The 20,567-nt window shown below is 42.1% G+C and overlaps 1 protein-coding gene across 3 annotated transcripts in view; it reads right to left on the reverse strand.

Moving 5' to 3' along the window:
* Nucleotides 1–20,567, reverse strand: part of ANTXR1 (ANTXR cell adhesion molecule 1) — a 244,310-nt gene that overhangs the window by 106,531 nt on the left and 117,212 nt on the right. The window contains exons 12-13 of one of the 3 annotated variants that reach the window (XM_082426038.1): nt 20,202–20,278; nt 362–8,519 (exon numbers count right to left, since the gene is read on the reverse strand). In XM_082426038.1, coding sequence (XP_082282164.1) covers nt 8,422–8,519; nt 20,202–20,278 — 175 coding nt within the window. In that variant the 3' untranslated portion in view covers nt 362–8,421. Of the gene's footprint in view, nt 1–361; nt 8,520–17,192; nt 18,356–20,199; nt 20,279–20,567 lie in introns of those variants that run through there. The other 2 variants (XM_082426037.1, XM_082426036.1) reach the window with 2 other exon arrangements.

Below are 20,567 nucleotides of genomic sequence, written 5' to 3' on the forward strand. Positions count from 1 at the left end.
TAGGATCAATTTCCCTGAAGGCTGCCTGGCTTGCAAGGCAAATCCCTGCATCATGGCTTTTTAAAATGCCTTTGTCCCTGGCTCACCAAATGAGGGCATCTTTTAAGATGAGGAGGCATTGTTTTCAAGAGTATAGATTTGGAAACGTGAATAATGAAAGCATCTCTCACATGGTTAGGTTTCTAGTGATTTTGGATTTCTGACGCACGGCAGGGGGGTGAGGGATCTTGTGTGACAGGAGAGAGGGAGGCCTCTGGGCAACAGAGAATCAGGCATCGCTGCTGCTTCCTGTCTTGGTTTTTTTTTTTTTTTTTTTTTTTGGCTCTGAACATTTTATCTTTAAAAAAACAGAAAGAAAAGGAAAAAAAAAAAAAAACTGTCCCCACAATGGGGGGAATGCCCCCAGTGGGCCCCTGCCTGTTGTTCCCCTTGGCTTCAGAGACTTCTGTATAGGCCTTAGCTGCTTGCTGGCCAGGGTAAAGGGAGGAGGGTCAAATTGAGAGCAATGATGGGAAACTGGGGGAAGCTCAAGTTAAAGAAACTTGGTGGAATCCCCCATCTCCAAGCTGGGTTTGAACTGGGATTCTTCCTTGTAGCTCAGGCATATGGGGTTATTATGTAGCCAATGAAGTGTCTTCAGTTCTGCCTGGAAAACCATCTTAACCAAGTTAAGGAGGGAGAATCCTTCCCCACTCCTGTGTATCCTTCCACGTTGAGGGCGCTGTGTGTAAAACTCCAGGCCTTTCTTCCCCTTTACTCATTCAGTAAACAAGGCCAGAGCACAGCATTCCCGTAACTCTGCCCCTGGCTGTGCGTCTTCCCCGGACAGGCCCCATGCCCGCGACGAGGCTGGCAAAGCTATTTCATCCTGGGCTTCAGTTTCCAGCCCATTTGCTGCCACACTCAGCCTTAGTCTCCAGTCCACAACAACAAAGGCAATACTGAGGTTTCCGTACATGGTTTGAGGGTCTCATTTCTATTTGTTCACATGTTTTATTGCCCCCAGGACAGTGATCCCTCCAATATCTCTTATCTTAACTTCCCCCAGGATGGACCCTGGTAATTGTAACAATTACATTTTGAAAACAGTGTACGGGAATTGCTAACAAAGGGCTAAGGAGAGCCCTCCCTGATCGGTGGTGGGTTTGCTGCAGCTCTAGGATCTAGGCTAGGTTTTGTGGATTCTGAGCGCCACCACTGAGTTACTGAAGATACTCAGATTCTTTCATATGGTTAGATGAGGCTCTCTTTTGAACATTTAACCTGAAGAATGAATTAGCAGGTTTACTCTGCCACATTGAAGGGCTATTAGCCAAATCCTGCCAAAAATATGACAGGAAAACAGCTGATGGTCCATTAGATATTTTTAGAAGCCGGCAAGGTTGTTTCCCTGGTTTCAGTTGGTAACTGATGATACCGCAGGGCACTCCAGGACACGACGAGGAGTCTTTGCTATGACGTGAGGCTGCCCAGTGGTCCCTCTTCCTCTCCTGCCTCCATCCATGGCCTTGTCCCTCTTTCTCTGGTATTGAGTGAGATTGTCTTTGAGGCGCTGTCGAAAAGCACTCAAGGGAAAGAGGTCCTTCCACTAGGGGCAGTTCTGGTCCATGACCTTGTGATCTCATAGCCACTTGCTTGTTCTAAATACCCAAGAGGCCATCTGGGTGAGAGGGAGATGTGCAGACAGAGATTAAGGGACCAGGGACATGCTGACTTTTCCTGCTCAGATGGGAGAACCTGAGAGCAGGCAGAGGAGTGTCAGTTCCTCCCAGGGAGGCTGGAGGGCTCTGGACCCCCTGCTGCACCCCCTCACCCTCCACTCCAGGCAGCTTTGCTCCCTCCCTGGGCAGAGGCTGCCACTTGGGAGGTGTCACATTCCAGTGCTCTGAAGTGGAATTTCGAACCATCCTCAGCAGCTGGTATGAGCTCTGTTTCCTGCCCAGACAAAACTGGCAGAGTACAGGCAAGTTTTATTTCGAAAGATGAAATTTAAGTCATTTTATTGCTGCTGAGAAGTTCTGGATGGGCAAGCCCAGAGACCAAAATTCTCTCTCTCTCTCCCAGAGCTTATATATTTTGACTGTTATTTCTGGAAGTAACTTTAGCCATTATCTAACTTCTCCGCCCATCCCACCCTGCATTTTCTTGGAATTCTATTGCCCTGGCATCTGTGGCAGTGTTCTCCTCAGCCTCCTTCCTCCTCTCTCTGATTATTCCTTGCCCACCTCCTCATGGGCTTTTCCTTGTATGCAGTCCCTTAAATGTCAGCATGCCACATGGATCTATTTTTTAAAGAAAGGTATATACTTTTTATTGTGCCTGAGGGTCTACTTTTCTCTCCCTTTAAAAAATTATGGTAAAATATATATACACATAACATTTGTCATTTTAACCATTTGTTGTATACAATTCGGTGGCATTCAATATGCTAACCATGTTGTAAGACCCATGGATGCATTCTTGGTCCCTTGCTGTTTTTCTTTCTAAAACTCTTTCTAAAACTTTCTAAACATGGGCTGTCTCCTTTCCTTTCACAGTTTGAACTCTCATCTAGATATTGATGACTCAACTCTTTATCTCTAGCCTAGATCTCTCCTTATGCTTCAGGGTCATAGTCAGGGTTATTCCACTGTCTGGTAGGTCCTACTGACACGGCAAACTCAACAGTTCCAACTGAACCCACTGTTTTCCCCTTCGAAACTGTTCGTTCTCTTCCCCTCATTCAATGGTACGACCTATCAATCCAAGTGGGAGATCTGGAAGTCCATCTCAGTTTTCTTTTTCTCCCTCTCTCCCCTACCTGAGGGTCACACCTTCCTATCAGCACATCTGCTCCTTTGACCACCTAAGGACTTCTTGAATCTGCCCTTGCCTACTCCTTCTCCAATACTTGATTAGGTTTAGAATTTTTTTTTTCTGGCCAGTTGTAGTTATCACTTCACTGGTTCCTCCACCACCATCCTTGTTAGCCAAATTCCATCCTCTACCACTGCGTCTAGAGTCATCGACCTAAAATGTTATTATGACAGCTCTGCCCACCCATGAACTCTTCAACATCTCTTCATTGTCCAGAGTGCTTAATACTGGAGAATTTGATGAAAGTGACACATCCCTTCCTCAGAAAAGTACACATTCACGCTTATACACAAGCTCACGAATTTTGATTATAATTTTGGAGGAGGGGGTCCATCAAATCCCCAGAATCCATTTATGGATCCCTCAGTCCAAGAGTCCTTAGCTCAAGGCCCTTCACAACTAAGCCTCTCTTTTCTCCAACCTTCTCTCTCACCACCTCCTTCCTTACACTTTGTGCTTGGACGAAACTCAACCACATGTAAGTTCCCTGTATACACCTCACTGCTCTCTCATGTTCTTCTCCCTGAAACACCCTTTCTTCCTTTCATTGCTTGGGCAACTGTTTTTCATCTTTCAAGTCTTAGCTCAGGCACCACCCGGTGCATTTATACCTTACATGTTTATTGAACACCTACTATGTGCCAGGCCCTCTACAAGCAATGGCGTAAAGATGGACACAGTCTCTCTAATCATACACCTTGTAGTTGCGTGGGGAACACAGACAAGCAAATGTTACCACTGAGCTCTGAGTTTGGGCTCTCATTTTATCTTATATCTCTATCTTAGCCTCTCCTGTATATTATAGATATTATATCATTATGTGTCTCGCACTGAACTATAAGCCCCTGGAGGACATATATTTGACTTTACTCATCTTTGTGACTTTGAGATGTAATACAATGTTTCAAACATAAAAGGACTTGTCCCTCAAGTATTTATTAGACTGAGGGAAATGACAGTTTGGCAGATTAACGCCTTCCACAGCTCGTGGGGGGCAGAAATGGCACAGGCGCCAATGTTGCCCCAGGCTGCTCACCACCCCCTCCATGGTCCCGTCACTGGAAATAGCTCACCAGCCTCGCTGCAAAGAGCTTGGGTTTTGGACTCAGTAAAATTTTTTGTTTTTGTTTTTGTTTTTTAACATCTTTATTGGAGTATAATTGCTTTACAGTGCTGTGTTAGTTTCTGTTTTATAACAAAGTGAATCAGCTATACGTATACATATATCCCCATATCTCCTTCCTCTTGCATCTCCCTCCCACCCTCCCTATCCCACCCCTCTAGGTGGTCACAAAGCACCGAGCTGATCTCCCTGTGCTATGCGGCTGCTTCCCACTAGCTATCTATTTCACATTTGGTAGTGTGTATATGTCCATGCCACTCTCTCACTTCGTCCCAGCTTACCCTTCCCCCTCCCCGTGTCCTCGAGTCCATTCTCTAGTAGGTCTGCGACTTTATTCCCATCCTGCTCCTAGGTTCTTCAGAACCTTTTTTTTTTTTTTTTTTAGATTCCATATATATGTGTTAGCATACGGTATTTGTTTTTCTCTTTCTGACTTACTTCACTCTGTATGACAGTCTCTAGGTCCATCCACCTCACTACAAATAACTCAATTTCTGGACTCAGTAAAATTTAAATTTAAGTCCTAATTCTTCCACTAATTGATATGTGGACTTTAGGCAACTTACCCAACCTCTCTCTTAAACTTCCTTTTCTCAACATATATGAAATTGAGATAACTCCTACTTCCCAGGATTGATCTGCTTTTACATAGGATCAGGTACGTAAAGATCCTGGCCCAGTCCTCCTTCAATAACTGTGACTTTCCTTTCCATTCTTCCCTTGCTTCTATGCCCAAGCCATGTTCTTGGTGATGTGTCCAGACTTGGCTCAGGTAAATAAATTTGATTCCTGTGAACAACCTCTTGCAACTGTGACTGAGCTATGGTGTTGGTAGGTGGTCCCAGGTTACATATTTGGGAAACCACAGGCCCTCAGGTTGCCATCACAATGTCAAGGAAAGGGAAATCCAAGTGAGTTTTCCAATGGTAAATTTAATAGCTTCCATTAAAGTTGATCAAACATTAATGAGGGTAAAACATAATCAAATATGATGATTTATTCTTGCTACCTGAGAGGTAATCTGGGCTAGAAATGGCAATAAAAGTGATAGGCACTGAGGATACTGGATTCCTTAACCCACGAAGTAGGCAGTATAGAAGACATATTAGGTGAGAATTACCTAAGCCCTTGTGGAAGTCTTTTTCAAAAGCAGGGCTATAACGTAATGAGGTTGTACATGTAGTGAATATAGTAGCACTCCCACACCCAAATGAATCTAATTCCCTCCAAACTGGTGGCTTTGGATGCTGGAGACTCTCCAATGATTCAACCAGTGCTCAAAGGAATTCTGAAACACCTCCCTTGGAAGTGTTTCTGAAACCAATTTATAGGCCACAGAAAGTAAATCTGATATCTTCTAAGTGATGCTTTGTTTTTTATCAGTGAGGTTCCCAGCTTGATAACCCACCATTCACCAGACCTGGTTCCCACAACTTTTGGAGTTGTTTTGATATCAAATGATGATGATGTTTCCCTAATTCCCCGACTGAGGATATTCAAATACTGTGCCTTCAAAGTCACGGCAATTTCACAGCAGGAGTGCAGAAGATAGCTGAAATTTTGACAGCGTTCTTAAGTATACAGCTTTCCAAGGTAAATATTTTGAAGGAGCAGTAATAATTTGGATGTGTCAATTCTAGTTTGCTATACATCTTATTATTTTTTGCCTTATAAAAATAATACCAGAAGGACTTAGATAAGCCATCATTAGTACGCAGTGAAGGGGAAGATTGACGCCACACTCCTACACACTCAAGCTTTGAGGTCCTTATCATGGCAGGACACTCTGTATCAAGATTTTCCAGCATCCTCTTGTCACCCTGACCCAGTAGAGACATTTCAAGTCACTCGCAATGGTGAGGGTGATAATAAGTAGGTCTTGGATTCATTCAGCACTTTCCTTTCCATAAAATGCATAGAGCTTGTTAATCAAAACCAGTTTTTAGAGAATAATGCAGACAAGATGTAACTCATAAGTACTCAGAATGCCTTAGTTCCTGTGAGTGGGCTGTTGAAATAGGATTACAGAGAAAGTTACTCAGTAATGTTCAAATACTATGACATTGGAAGCGAAAGACTAATTTCTCTTTTTCGTTTTTTGTTCCATTAGCTACAGGGACTTGTCTACTTGCCTTTAATGTAACTATTTATTTAATGCATATGCTCAATTGGTCTTATTGATCATACTTCATATGTTAGCATCATTATTATCTATTATCTGTAAGCAGGCATACCGTCTCTATACTGTTAGCTGTTGCTTTAGATTATGGACTTGGAAAGGTGGAAGCCATGTTTATGATTGGGTGGCACTGTCCAGAGATAGACGCTTACTACTGGTGACCGTGATGATCTAGTCCTTAAAACAATGTCTCTAACCTGCATAATAGGGTATCAGGAAACCAAAAAATCATTTTCTACTGAGTTTCTGACACATGATCATCAGTAGGAGACACAGAAAGATGAACAAAGTCAGCCTACAATCCTGGAAGATGTTATCACCATCCAGTTAGAAAGTCAGGACTGATTCACAGAGTTTGCTCAAAGAGCAGCACGCATTATGTGCAGTTAATCTCTAAATGATGTTATAAACCACAGTGCTTGAGCTTAGAGCAGAGGGAATTCAGGAGGCTTGCCAAGATCAGTGAGGCAACCTGGGGCAGGTCCAGGCAGCACTTGGCAGGCCTTGTAGCCATGGTGAAATTTGGGTAGGTGGAGAGGAGAGGGCATTCCAGGAGAAAAGTGAAATTTGATCAAAGGCACAGAGTAAGGATGAACATACCTTTATTTAGAGCGAGGAATTATGGAATACAAATACTGGCTCATCATCAAATATTTTAATCTGTTAGGGATCTAAAATTTGCATTCACGAATTTTAAGGCCGGCAGCTAAAGGTCAACCGAGGTTGCCAGATTGGACTCTATCATGAACAGCCTTTGGCAGATATTTATTTCGGTGAGTCTGCATCTTTTACATACAATCTTTAAAGCCTTGAGCTTTTAAGCTACCTCTTCTAAGTCCATGAATTTGGGCAATGCAGATAAAATAAAATTGCCTTAGCTGTACCTTTCATGCTTCCTTGGCCTGCAAATGAAGCAGTTTTCCCGATGCTGGACGGTACGTAAAAGAAACCCAGGAATATTTTAGTTGCCAATTATTCAAGTGCTTTTTAATTTTTTAAATAAATGAAACAAAATATTAAGCCCACTGCTTTGGGCACTGGCTAAACTAACATCTGTTCTAGCAACCACAGTTACAACAAAGGAATGCTAGTTACGTATTGCTTGTGGCACAGACTCTTATTTTGGGGAGCTGTAAATTAAATCACTGACCTTTGAATCTCCTTGCTGCCCTAATGAACAGGTGAGAAATTGGCTGTTTTGCAAAAGGAATGGCGCTCACATACCCTGGTGGGACCTTGTCATTCTGTAGGGAGCAGAGGAAAGAGTTTGTCTGCTCTTTGGGAGTGCAAACAATGTAAATCACATCCCCAATAATATCCTGATCAGAAGACATGTGTAAGGACCCGGAGAGGGCTTGTGATTTGGTGCACTGTTGACTGTAGTCTCCCAACCAAGACAATGTGGCCTGGGTTTGGTTGCTGTCTCCTCCAGTTCTGTGATAGCCTAGTTCACTGATTTTTGCCAAATTTGGATCATTTAAAGAGCTGGCATTATTTTAGGGTTGGCAGACAGAAGATGCTCTCAGGCTTTCTCTGCGATATGGTTGTATTTCCCAAATTATTAATCTGTCCTCCCTCTCTTCCTGCCCCAGCACCTCCACCCTTTTCTCTTTCTCTCCACACGCACACACTTTTGGATCCTCTTTAAACTGTGCACGTCTTCCTGCAATTGTGCCTTGCACGACTGGATTTGTGAATCCAGAATGCTCAACCCCAAAGACTCAACCCTTTGGAATAGCCCCAATGACCCAAGAGCAGGCATAAATGCACATACTGGTCATTTCACTAAAGCTCGTATACTGAGGGCATGTATTTTCTCTCAGTTTCTTATTCAGAGACTGGGAATTCTTATTTTATATTCAAAGAAGCTTGATTGCTTGATATCTGAGCATCCAGTCTATCAAGCTTGTGTTTTTTAACTGCTGAGTTTGGTCCTTTATATTTATCTTGGTTATGGATTAGTATTTGGGTTTAACTTTTATTTCTAAAAATAAATATTACCATCTTATTACGTGCTTATCTCAGAGCTTCCTGAAGCACAGATTCAGAAAAATCCTTTTTATCCCCTCATTTACTCTCAAAACAAGGAAATTTCAAACTTAGGGCAAATATCCTTTAAAATGCTTTGAGATAAAAGTATTGAAAGCCAATTCCTCAAATATCCAAGAAAAACAAATCAGCTCAATCCTCCAAAACATATTTGAAAAGGTTTTTATGCATACAAGCGTTATCAAAATAGAGGTGCTGCCAAACTATTTTTATTTCAGTTCATAAACAGCATGACATCTGAGTTTGGCATTCTGATATTCCTGTGGTCTTTTGCCCTCCTTTCTAATGACTGTACAAGAAACCACAGGTCATCTTGTTAATAATAATAAAAAAATACTAGGATATCATAAAAAAAGACCTTGAATTATGTATGGCTCTACTGAGACTACCTAATAAATAGATGAGAATGATTTGTGACTAGTGTATCAATTGCCTGTAAATGAGAGGGTGTGTTTGAGGTTATTTGAACACAAATTGTTCTTGGGAGGAGCTTTAAGTTCACTTTAGTCTGAAATATAATCTCATTTGTATTAGGGGGGTGTTGGCTAGTTTGAACTGCAGTCTCCAGTGTCACCAACAAGAGGCTCTCATATTTATTTTCAAAATATAAAAGCCAAACTCATTTGTTACACTGTATAGGACTGCTAATGTTTTCCTTACTCTTTCACTAGCTTACTTTTAGTTCTAGAGTTTCAGACTCTCAGTGTTGGAAGGAGTCTGAAAGCTTTTCCAGTCCAATTGCCTATCTGATGCATGAATGGCCTTTATGTAATTCTGCCAACTTGTCTAGTTGCCTGGACTTGAGTACAACTTGAATACAACAGGGAGCTCATTTCCACCTGTTTGTAGCATCCAATTAGAAGGACCTTTTAAAAAACTGAAACACAAACTGTCTAACAGCCTATTCTACTCCTTAGCTCTGTATAGATACTGTATTTTCAGATTTATTATTATTATTTTATTTTTATTGTATATTTATTACTTTATATTATTTATTATTTATTTTTATTTAGATCTGTGTAGATGTTGTATTTTATTGTGTAATAAAAGCAGATGCACCTCAGGACAGCCCTTCAAATAAAAATGGCCATCAAGTCTTTCGTCATGTCTTCAGGCTAAAGAGTCTCAATTCTATTCTTCTATCTGATCTACCATATTTGGTAATCTTTTTTCACATATTCAGTTTTTCAAGGTTTTCCTTTGAAGTGTCCTTACTATTTAATATCATACTTGAAAGGAGATTTTACCTTCACCAAGTTGAAAGGTTCCATCACTTCCTTAGTCTCAGATACCATACTTCTGTTAATTCAACCAGAAGTCAGAGTCTCTTTGGGAACCGTATCACTGCACTGATTCTTAGAGAGCCTATAACATCAGCGCAAGGAAACTAAAATTGGGTATCTACTGTGTACTAGGACCTCTGCCAGCTATTTAAGGGTTGGGATTTTTGCCACATTGATCTGATCCCAATGTCTTCGAAAAATATTGCTTTGTGCTTCCTTTGAATGACTTCCCATAGCCCAGGCTCCATTTTCTGTCATTCAAACTCTCTGCAAGGTCAGTCTCCTATTTTGCCTCCAATCCAGTCTCCCCTTATTCTTCCGGGATAAGAATTCTTCACCGTCTGTGAAGAGACGGTGGTTGAATGAGGAAGGAGAGAGATGGGTGTGAGAGTGAGTTGGACAGGAAGTGGAATGATGTTAGGGTGAAGAAATCTATAGGGAATGTCAGGGTGTGGGCCCTGGTCCTGCCCTTCTCCACTGGTTGTTTGGAAGGGACTTGTCTTCTCCAAGGGTTGTTTCCTGTAATTGAGAAACAGTTTGGGGGAAAGACAGAGTTTTTGTCTTAAGGGACAGAGTTTTGGGGCTGAGTAAATAATGAGCTGCCTACATGTTATCCTTGAATTTCTAAAATGATCTGTCCAGCTCCCTTTTGCAGGAAGAGGTGAATGCCTTCTTAGCATAACTTAGAAGTAACCCACTAAGCCCATTAAGTGGACTCTCCCCAAAGTGTGTAGTGCTTGTGTCAATTTACTTATGCACAGGCCTGGGTGGAGGCTCACGAGTCTTTGGAATAGACGAAGAATTTCTGGGTGCCCTGTGATATTTGCCTTTTGCACTCCCAAATATATATATTTACCTCTTGGAGTATGTATTCTGCCTCGGTAACTACGTTGTAGGCTTCTGGAGGGCAAGCAAGGCTGTTCTTTTTTGAGTCCCTATCACTTTGCCCACAGTGCTATTTCAATACACGTTAGTCTTCATCTTTGGCCCCGTTTACAACCAGCAACTGCTTCTCTATGCTTCTTTCCTTAATGAAGAGGCCCACATGCTTATAGCTGCTGGTATGAATTAGCTACTCCAAAGATAGCTACCTATTTTGATTGATGGACTATTTTGTTTACCTTGGAAAAGAAATAGAAGAAAGAAGTCTTCTCTGATTTTTACTTTCTCTGAAGAGTGAGCAATCATTTTTTATTATGTTGGAAGGCGAGATTGCCACTCAGCACAGGCTACTGGATTCATTCCCTACTAGGCTGGTGAAATTCAAGAAATTTTGGCAAGGGCAGTCATGCCAACTGTCTGTTTACCTAGATACTTATATGACTATAAACCTAGGCTGGATTTGCATTTTCCTAAGTTACTTCAAAGCAATTAGTAACAGAATTGAACTGACTTAGAAAATGGACCCCCAGGAAGTCGCCTAGAACAGAACTCTGTAGACAGTGTTGGAAGGTGGTCCCTGCCCTCTGTCCGAAGCCTCTTAGCTGCAGCCACTGTAGCACTCATCTGTGGGCTCTAGCACATTCCCTTCTGAGCTAGCCATGATCAAGGCTGTCTGTGCAACCTCAGCCTTGGCTGGCGGCATCCAGATTATTTGAGCTGCCATAGCCTAAGTTTCTGGTATTCCAGGGTGAACTCAGGGCATGCCACTGTTCCCCATGTCACAGCTTTTCTCTAGTTATCTAGGTTCTTTTTTTGAAGATGAAAGATGTTTATTTCCTGAATGAGGAGATACTGGAATTCAACATCAAAACTGCATCCTGTATTATACTTAAATTAAATATTAAAGCAACTCCAAAATATAGCAGCTAAGGAAGGCTTTCCAACTGGTCCCAATTGTTTTGTCTCTGCTTTCTCTCCTAATACCCCACCCCAACCAATCACAGCCCCACTGGCCCCAAACACGCCTTTACCCAGGCCATACCCTGAGTAAATCCCTACTCTTTCTTCCTGGCCCAGTTCAGTTATTATCTCTCTTGTGAATCCTTCTTTGATTCCCCAGACACTCCGCCTCCTGGTATCACTAGGCGTTGTTCGTTTCTCCATTAAAGAACTTATCATGTTAAATTGCAAATCCTTGGAGTACTTGTCTGTTTCTCATGTACTATATCTTTGTGTTCCTTGGACTTTTAGCAAATGTAGTTACTTAGGTTCCATATCAGTCTCTATGTTTCTGCTTGCCTTCCAGCCTTGTGCTGTAGACTCTCAGGGGCCAGCGCCTGTCCTGAATCTTGATCCAGTTGAGTGGGCTCTTTCTAGACCCCCTTCTCCAGGTCTGCTCTTGTGGAGTTAGCACTGCTCTAAAGAGGCCTATGACTTTTGCCCTGCCTGGTTCACTGGTTGTGGTCTCTCATCTGGCAGATGTGGTCCTCTTAATTCATGCTCAAGCTCCCCATGTTCCTTGGATATGCATATTGGATTGGTGGTCATCCTCTTTGGAGGCCTACCCTCTGACCAGCTGGGTGCCCCTATTCTAATCCTACCTCATTCTGGCTCCCTTCCTCTCCTACTAGCAGGCACAATCATGGGCTCAGTGTGACCCTTGATTGAGTCCATTCATTCACTCATTCAATCACCAGCTATCTACTGAGTAATGACTATGTGCAGGCATTATGCCAGGTGCTGGGTTGCAATAGTGAATGAGACAGTCTGTTTTTCCTCTAGGAGTGTATGGGCTACACTGTGCATGAGAGAGAATGGCTCTTTTTTTTATTTTTAAAAACTTTTTAAATAAAAAAAAATTATTTTTATTTTTTTAATTAAAATAATTTTAAATTGAAGTATAGTTGATTTACAATTTTGTGGAAGTTTTAGGTGTACAGCACAGTGATTCAGCTATATATATATATATATATATATATATATATATATATATATATATATATATATATGTATGTGTATATATATACATTCCTTTTCAGAGTCTTTTCCCTTATAGGTCATTACAACATCTTGAGTTTAGTTCCCTGTGCTACAGTAGGTCCTTGTTGGTTATCTATTTTATATACAGTAGTGAGTACATGTTAATCCCAACCTCCTAATTTGTCCCTCCCCCACCTCTCTTTCCCCTTTGGTAACCATAAATTTGTTTTCTGTGAGACAATGGCTCTTTCCAACATCTGTGCTTTCTTTTCTCTAAGTCTCCAGTTGTTTCCAAATGTATAACCTATCTCTGTGTGGCAGCTGGAGGCCCACTTTCTCGCGAGACACTGGGAGGCATGACGTGTTACAGACAATACTGATGTTAGCTGGGCTCTGTCTTCCTGAAACAAAGAGCAGCAAGTCTGGTCCGGCAGGCCTTAGTTTGAGAGGAGGAAACCCAGAGACAACCTGGAACATGGGAGAGGGGCATTTGGAGAGAAAGTTTTGCAGTCTTTGGCAACACAAAGTGGTCCCCAGACTGGTCATTTTTGGCTAAAATCATTCTTTCAGGCAAATTCCTATTTTTATACCAGAAGATAGCGTCCAAAAGAAGAAACATAAAAGAGAGGGTTCTGACTTTAAAATCTTGGGATTCTTAAATGAATGGGATTAGAGAGTGAATGATTTTTCTTAAATAGGTTTTAATGACTTTATTTTTTAAACTTTGGAGGACAATTAATGTCAGGTAAGTATAATGATAAGAGTCTTGTGTGTTTAAGATTTACCTGGCAAGTTTACTAAAATGCAGAGTTGTGGGCTCTTCCCTATGAAATTCTGATTCTGTAGGGTTTCTCAGCCTTGGCAATATTGACATTTTGGATAGTTCTTTGTAGTGGCGGAGGTGGAGGGAGGCATCCTGTGCATTGTGGAGATAGTGCCCTCTCTCCCTCTCTCTCCCCCACCTCCCCCACACATACACACACACACATACACACACATACACACACATACACATACACACACACATACACAGTCATACACACACACACACACACACACACACACACACACGTTTTTTCTCTCTCTTTCTCGATAGAAAAATACCACTAGTTTGGGAAAAGAATAGTCTCAATTCATGAAATCTGAAGGATAAAGTGGCTTAAAACGCCACTGGAAACAAGTTGGCACCATGTTAATCCTCACAGAAGTCAAACCATACTCCAAAACCCCAGTGAGTCATGGTTATTTCAGGGGACACTGGAGGATTCAGTCTGTCAGAAAAATCCCTTCTGAGGTTGCAGATCTCATCTGCATGAAAAGGTACCTCCTTTGACAAAATAAGTCCAAACATGCTGGCCGTGATAGAATATTTTAAATAATAATAGAAATTTTCTATGTGGTAATAATGCATCAACTTTAGTAAGTACTTGTTTTGATTCATTCTTCTAAATAGTCTAAATATTCTCCTTATGTTACTCCTAGATCCATTTACTGAGAAAAGTTTTTTTTTTTTTCAAAAATAGTGAAGATTAACAGATACACACCTCTGTTTATAAAATAGACAAGGATTTACTGTATAGCAACAAGGATTTACTGTAGAGCACAGGGAACTATATTCAATATCTTGTAATAACCTATAATGGAAAAGAATCCGAAAAAGAATATATATATATATAACTACATCACTTTGCTGTACGCTTGAACTAACACAATATTATAAATCAACTATACAAAAAAAATAGTGAAGAAACTGCAGCCTAACCCAGTTTGACTTACCACCAGATCTAATTTACTGGTGCTGTTTTCCCTCACTATCATGCAACCAACATCTTCAAAGTTTTTCCCAGCCTGTTTCTAAAATACAGGCTTATCATGGACTCAGAAGGAAGCATACTTCTTAATCAGGGGAAAATAGCCTGTTTATAATGAACAGCAAACCTTGTAATGAGACAGTCCATTAGATTTTTACTTGGCAAGGAAAGAGAACGTCAGTAAACTAATACACAGCTGTCATTCTTTGACAGACTACCATGTACCTCAAGGCCCTTTTTAATCTTTACAACAGCCGTGCAGGACAGCCTCTGAGACAGGCTCAGGTTAACTTGCCTGAGACCATTCTAGAAAGTGGAAGGGCTAGGATTTGAAATTAGGATTTTTGACTCAACATCCTATATTCTTAATTCTTCCATTATACTGCAATCACAGAGCAGTTGTTCTTGTTTTGATGCCTTAGGACTGAGTTTGTTGCATTTTTATTTTCATTCAAAAAGAATTTCTCTGAATAGGACTTGCCGTGGGTCCTCTCAAATTTACTCAACCTTGTTACTGTTTGTAGTCAGGCTGGTATGCATATAAATCAGGAGGAAAGAGAGGCTCTCCACTGAGTTAGTGTTGATTTTAGATTCAACGTCTAACTTCAGGTCTCTTTTCTTTCTTTAAAGATTGTGATTCTCCAGCCTGGAAACCAACACAAATCGAATCCTATCACAGTTAATAGGGAGGAGCATCAGCTGGGCCTCACTGCTACACACCAGGTGATCAAGGGTGTGGAGTGTACATCCTAGGAGAGTAGTTGCCAACCTGAGAAATGGCCCCCAATTAGAAGGCACCAGAAACTGATACAAAATGAGAGGAAAGGAAGAAAACAATCATGGTTCCTGGGAAGGACCATGAACAAACTAGGGTCATAGCCATATCTAGACCTTGCTCAGGTTGGTTTCTCTTTAGGGGAGGGCCCCTTCCCACTTCTTACCTGTTATTATCATTTTTTTCAAATCACCAGTTGGGTTTTATTGCCTCCACGAAGCCCTTGTGACTCTTCCTGGATTCACCCCTTCTTCTCCTCTCTGAAATCCTATAGCATTTATACACCTGGCTTCCGCAATCTTGGTCTTTGCTACATACTCTTTCATGTGCTTGTTGGACTCATTTCCCAAGCTGGATTTTAAGCTCCTTAGGGACGGCGACTTGTAAAATGTAAATGGAGCACTGGAGACACGGGAGGGGGTTGAGAAATACTTGTTGAATGAAATTATAGAATTTTAAGGTACTTATCCAGAAGAAGACAACCTTTCATGAAAAGTTCCTTAAGGTCCTACATTTACTTGCTTTGTTCTCAAAAGGACAAACTTCTTTTTTCTATTTCCCTTAGAGCAGCGCCATATTAGTGACTTTCTCCACCTATTGCCAGAGTTGGAGAAGAAAAAGGAGGCCAGTGAAGACTCTAGAGGTGGGATGTGTTTAATATGCCGGGAAGAGAGGGCTTTGGATGTTTGACCATTTTCTATAGTCATGGAGCTCAACAAAGTTTACCATTAGTATAGGAATCTTTTAGCTCTTGGATGGAAAAATCTCTTTCCTGTAAAACTTCATGGAATTTCTGCTCCTGGCAGAGGCAACAGTTATTCATTGCAGGTCTTGAAAACTTGTGACATGGTTGTCCAAATGGGCACCAAATAAAGCAAGAAAAAAAGAGGCTCCACTACATATTTTAAAATTATTTTTGGTTCCAGGTGATGGACTGGGCAGGCTGAGACTGGTACTGACAAGTCTAACCCTTTACTCAGGCCCAGGGGATAGTTTTTGATCTAAAAACCTTGTCCTCCAAACCAGCTGCCCAAGAAACAAAGGCAAGTCCAAGACCTTACTGCATATTCTGGATTACCACACACCCCACCTGCATCTCTATTTTGCCCAGTGGTGGCTTTAGTCTTTTTAATTTGAGCTTCTGTGTAGGACCTGTTGGGGATTGGGATTGAATATTTGAATATAGGTCCTCTTCTCTGGATGATTTTGGCTTGTCTGCCCCCTTTCAATCACCTGGGCTTGGTCGAGTGACAAACACGTACTCATAGGAATATATCTTGTGTCAGAAAAGTCCTTTTGTTATAAGGGACTCTGAAGGCGGGAGCCGACTCTCTGGGAAGAATCTCCAATTAGGTCAGTAATTTTGACTAAGCTTCCACTATAATACCAATTAACATTTATAGAGCACTTACTACTGGCCAGGCCTTCTGCCAAGCACTTTACATAATCATTTCATTTAATACTCACAATACTGTTAAGAGATGTAAATTATTATTTTTCTAACTTTACAGATTAGGAAATTGAGGCACCTAGGAGCTAAATAACTTGGTCAAGTTCGCATAACTGGTCGATAGCAAAACTGATCTTCCAATTCCCCCTCTGCCTCAATCTTCTCCCCTTTCAGTCTTCTTCCTGTCAACTGAGGGCAACTCCATCCTTTCAATTACTTAGGCCAAAGCCCTTGGGGTCATTATTTTTTTTTAATTTTTTATTAAAGTATAGTTGATTTACAATATTGTATTAGTTTCTGGTGTACAGCACAGTGATTCAGTATCATATATATATATATATATCTTCTTTTTCATATGCTTTTCCATTATGATTTATTATAGGATATTGAATTTAGTTCCCTATGCTATACAGTAGGACCTTGTTATTTATCTATTTTATATACAGTAGTTTGTACCTGCTAATCCCAAACTCCTAATTTACCCCTCCCACCCCCTTTCCCCTTTGGTAACCATAAATTTGTTTTCTATGTCTGTGAGTCTGTTTCTGTTTTGTAAGTAAATTCATTTGTACCATATTTTAGATTCCACATATAAGTGATATCATATGGTATTTGTCTTTTTCTTTCTGACTTCCTTCACTTAGTATGATAATCTCTAGGTCCATCCATGTTGCTGCAAATGGTATTACTTTGTTCTTTTTACAGATGAGTAATATTCCATTGCATATATATATATATACATATATATATATATATATGTATATATATATATATATATATATCTATCTCACATCTTTATCCATTCATCTCTCGATGGACATTTAGGTTTAGGTTGCTTCCATGTCTTGACTATTGTAAATAGTGCTGCTATGAACATGTGGGCTGCATGTATCTTTTCGAAGTATGGTTTTCTCCAGGTATATACCTGGGTATACACCCAGGAGTGGGATTGCTGGATCATATGGCGACTCTATTTTTAGTTCTTTACAGGATCTCCATACTATTTTCCATAGTGGCTGCACCTTGGGGCCATCCTTGATTCCTCTCCTCTCAAGCCCTATGTCTAATACTTGGGAAATAGGTTAGCTTTGCCTTTAAGACACATCTGACTCTGACCTCTTCTCTCATTGCCACTGCTCCCTTCTGAGTCAAGCCACCATCATCACTTTTGCCTGAAATATTGCCATAACCCTCCCAACTAGTCATGGTCCTTCCATCCTTGTCTTTCCACGGGCTGTTCCAGCAGTCGAGTGATCTTTCAAGTGTAAGTCAGATTGCGTTGTGCCTCTGCAAAAGCTGAAGTTCTCACAAGACCCTCCACTCTCCATCCCCATAACCTCACCGCCTACTGCACGCCTCACTCGCTCTCTTCCAGTGACCGACCACTTTCTTCCTTGTACACACCAGGCGACCCTGGTTTGTGTGCTCTGAGCACTGGGGCTCAGCGTTTGGCGTGTTCTTTCCCCAGGTGCCTCACAGTTGACTTCAAAGTCTCTATTCAAATGCCACCTTCTCAATGTATCTCTATTTAAAATTTGAACTCACTCACTCAAGCAGTACCTCTTACTCTGCTCTATTTTTCCTACAGCCTATATTATTTCTTAACATAGTGTGCGATTCATTTGTTACGTCCATTGTTCACTGTCTGCCTTCTCTCCCCGCATCCCTGCGAGATAAGAGATTTTTGTCTGTTGTGTCCTGATGTATCCCGAGCACCAAGGGCAGTGCCTTTCCGGCACATGGTGCGTAATCAGTGAATACTTGTTGAATAAATGAGTGAATGGACCTGGATCTCAAATCTTAGGGTGCTTATAATTTTGTTGTAGACATGCAGCATTCTCAAGCGACAGGGCAATAACGCAGAAGACGTTATGAGGTGGTGCCAGTCAAGGGTCAGTCGAGCAGAAAACTTAGTGACTTGCTCTCAGACGAAGGAGATGGGAGACATAAGTGCAGGTTGGAGTGAGCTGGGAAGACACAAGAGGGACTTTACCAGGAGTTCTTTTCCTTTTGGGGTACATTAGTGAGGACACCCTTTCTTCTTGGCTTAGAGGTCCAGAACTTAAATTTGTAGTCCTGCTTCGGTCACACCACAGGCTTGGCCCCAAGATATTTCCCCTTCCCACCTCCCTGCCCTCGCGGCCTCGGGGCATAGCTGTTTCTCTGGTCTGGTCAGATATAATGAGAAATACAGGCCCAAACTGTTGGATCATTCAAAAGCAGGGAGGAATCTGGAATGGAGTTATTAGATTTGGGGTATTTTAATCATTTCCTGCAGGTTGGCAGTTTCCAAAAGGGTCAATTTCTAAAAGAATCAGGCAGGGCATGCTTGGAGAAATTTCACTGGTCTTGAATCCAGTTTTCATATTTGGTCTCCAGATTTGACATTCCACTGAGGCATGCCTGAGACACAGACATTTCTCAGTGGTGACATGTCTCTGTGACAACCCTAGTCTCTTACGTTGGTCCAGTAAAACTTTTCCATTGTCTGTACCCATTGCACTGGCTTACCCTGCTTTCAAGAAAACTGGTTGGTTCCTAACATAGGATGGAAAGTGTGTGTGTGTGTGTGTGTGTGTGTGTGTGTGTGTGTAGGGGAAGGCAGGGGAGCTGGGAAGGTGTGCTGTCCATTGTGAGGCCTGGCCTCCTGCTCCTTTGTGAGACAACTCATTTTTCCCTTGTCTGGCTCCAGGGCCTGCCTGTTCTCTCTCATCCACCTGGATGGTGTTAAGGACACAGACCCCAGTCACTGAGGGGTTCTAACGACATGCCCTCCAAAGGCCAGCCAGGAAGTGACCAAGGGATCTGCCTAAGCTGACCATCAGGCCAAAACACATTTGTCTCTAGAGTGAGCTCATGGGAAAAGTGCATTTGGTTATAGAAACTGAATATTCAGAGAAAGATTCTTTCAGAAATGTTCATATTAGGGGTTGAGATCTGTATATGAGCTAACCAAGCCCCGACTGCCCTCTGACGGGCTGGGCTCCAAATCACTGACCGTGGGAGCCACTACACGGGCTGAAGGGTTCCCAGCCATAGCTGCACAAAAGACCCTCCCAAGGGGGCCATGAATTCACCAAAGCTGAGGCCCACTCCAGAGACTTTGTTTCAACTGGTCTGGCATGAGGTCAGGGCAACCATATTTTTTAAAAGCTCTCCAGGTGATCTTATGTGTAGTCAGAGGTGAATGCTACGTGCCACGAAGGATCCAGAGACGGGGCATCTGAGGAGCTGGAAAAGGATACAGTCCACACTCTGCCTCACAACCCCTATGTCATAGGGCCCCTCCCTGCTTCTTTCCTACTTCATGAATTTTCCATTTTCTCCTGGATTATTTCCACAATCATATCAACAAGCTGCAATTTCTTCCATTCTAAATAAAAGCCTCTCTTTATACTCCACTTCTCCCTTCAGTTATTGCCCCATTTTCCTGCTTCCTTTTAGAGGAAAAACTCCCTAAGATGTGTTTCCTATATATACCGTCCAATTTTTTTCTATGAATTTTCTCCCAGACCCAGTCCATCCAGGCATCCCTGCTCAATACTGCACAGACCCTGGTCCCACCTTGCCATCTGGTTGTGAAAGTGTGTCCAGGTCTCACCCTCAGTAACAGAAATGAGGAACCCGGGGAAGCACAGGTATTCCTGATACACTCTTGATACGTGTACAGCCCCCGATGCAGCCCACGGCTGGCCTAGCAGTGCCAGGGTCAAAGCTCAGTGAACAGAAGGCAGAACTGGTAAAAAAAAAACTTGCCAGGGAGATGGTAATGCCAATGAAGCTCTCAGTAAAGGGAAAGGTGATGACTTACACAGTGTGTGGTGGTGATGATGACAGAACTGGAGATGAAGGAGAGGCCGTCGTTCATGCTGACCTGAAGCGCGGCTTTCCTGCAATGACACGGGAACCAAGGATACTCAGCATGTGGGCAAGGAGTAAGGGGCCGAGAGCCAGACACACAGGTCCCCCAAGGGCTCTGCTCTGAACTACCCTTGGGACTGTAGTCTCTTCCTCTGGGGGCCTGAGCTATCTCATTTGTAAAATGTGGAGGATGGTCTCCAGGGCCCACCCACCTCTAACATTCTAGAGAGATGTCGGGATACACCTGGCTGGTGTATCAAGGCAGCGTATCCAGCCCTTCTTACATTGTGGAGAATTGCATTGAATGGGCAGAGCCTG

This window comes from Balaenoptera physalus (genome assembly GCF_965194825.1).
Source record: "Balaenoptera physalus genome assembly, chromosome: 15".
In the NCBI taxonomy this organism is placed as follows: domain Eukaryota; kingdom Metazoa; phylum Chordata; class Mammalia; order Artiodactyla; family Balaenopteridae; genus Balaenoptera; species Balaenoptera physalus.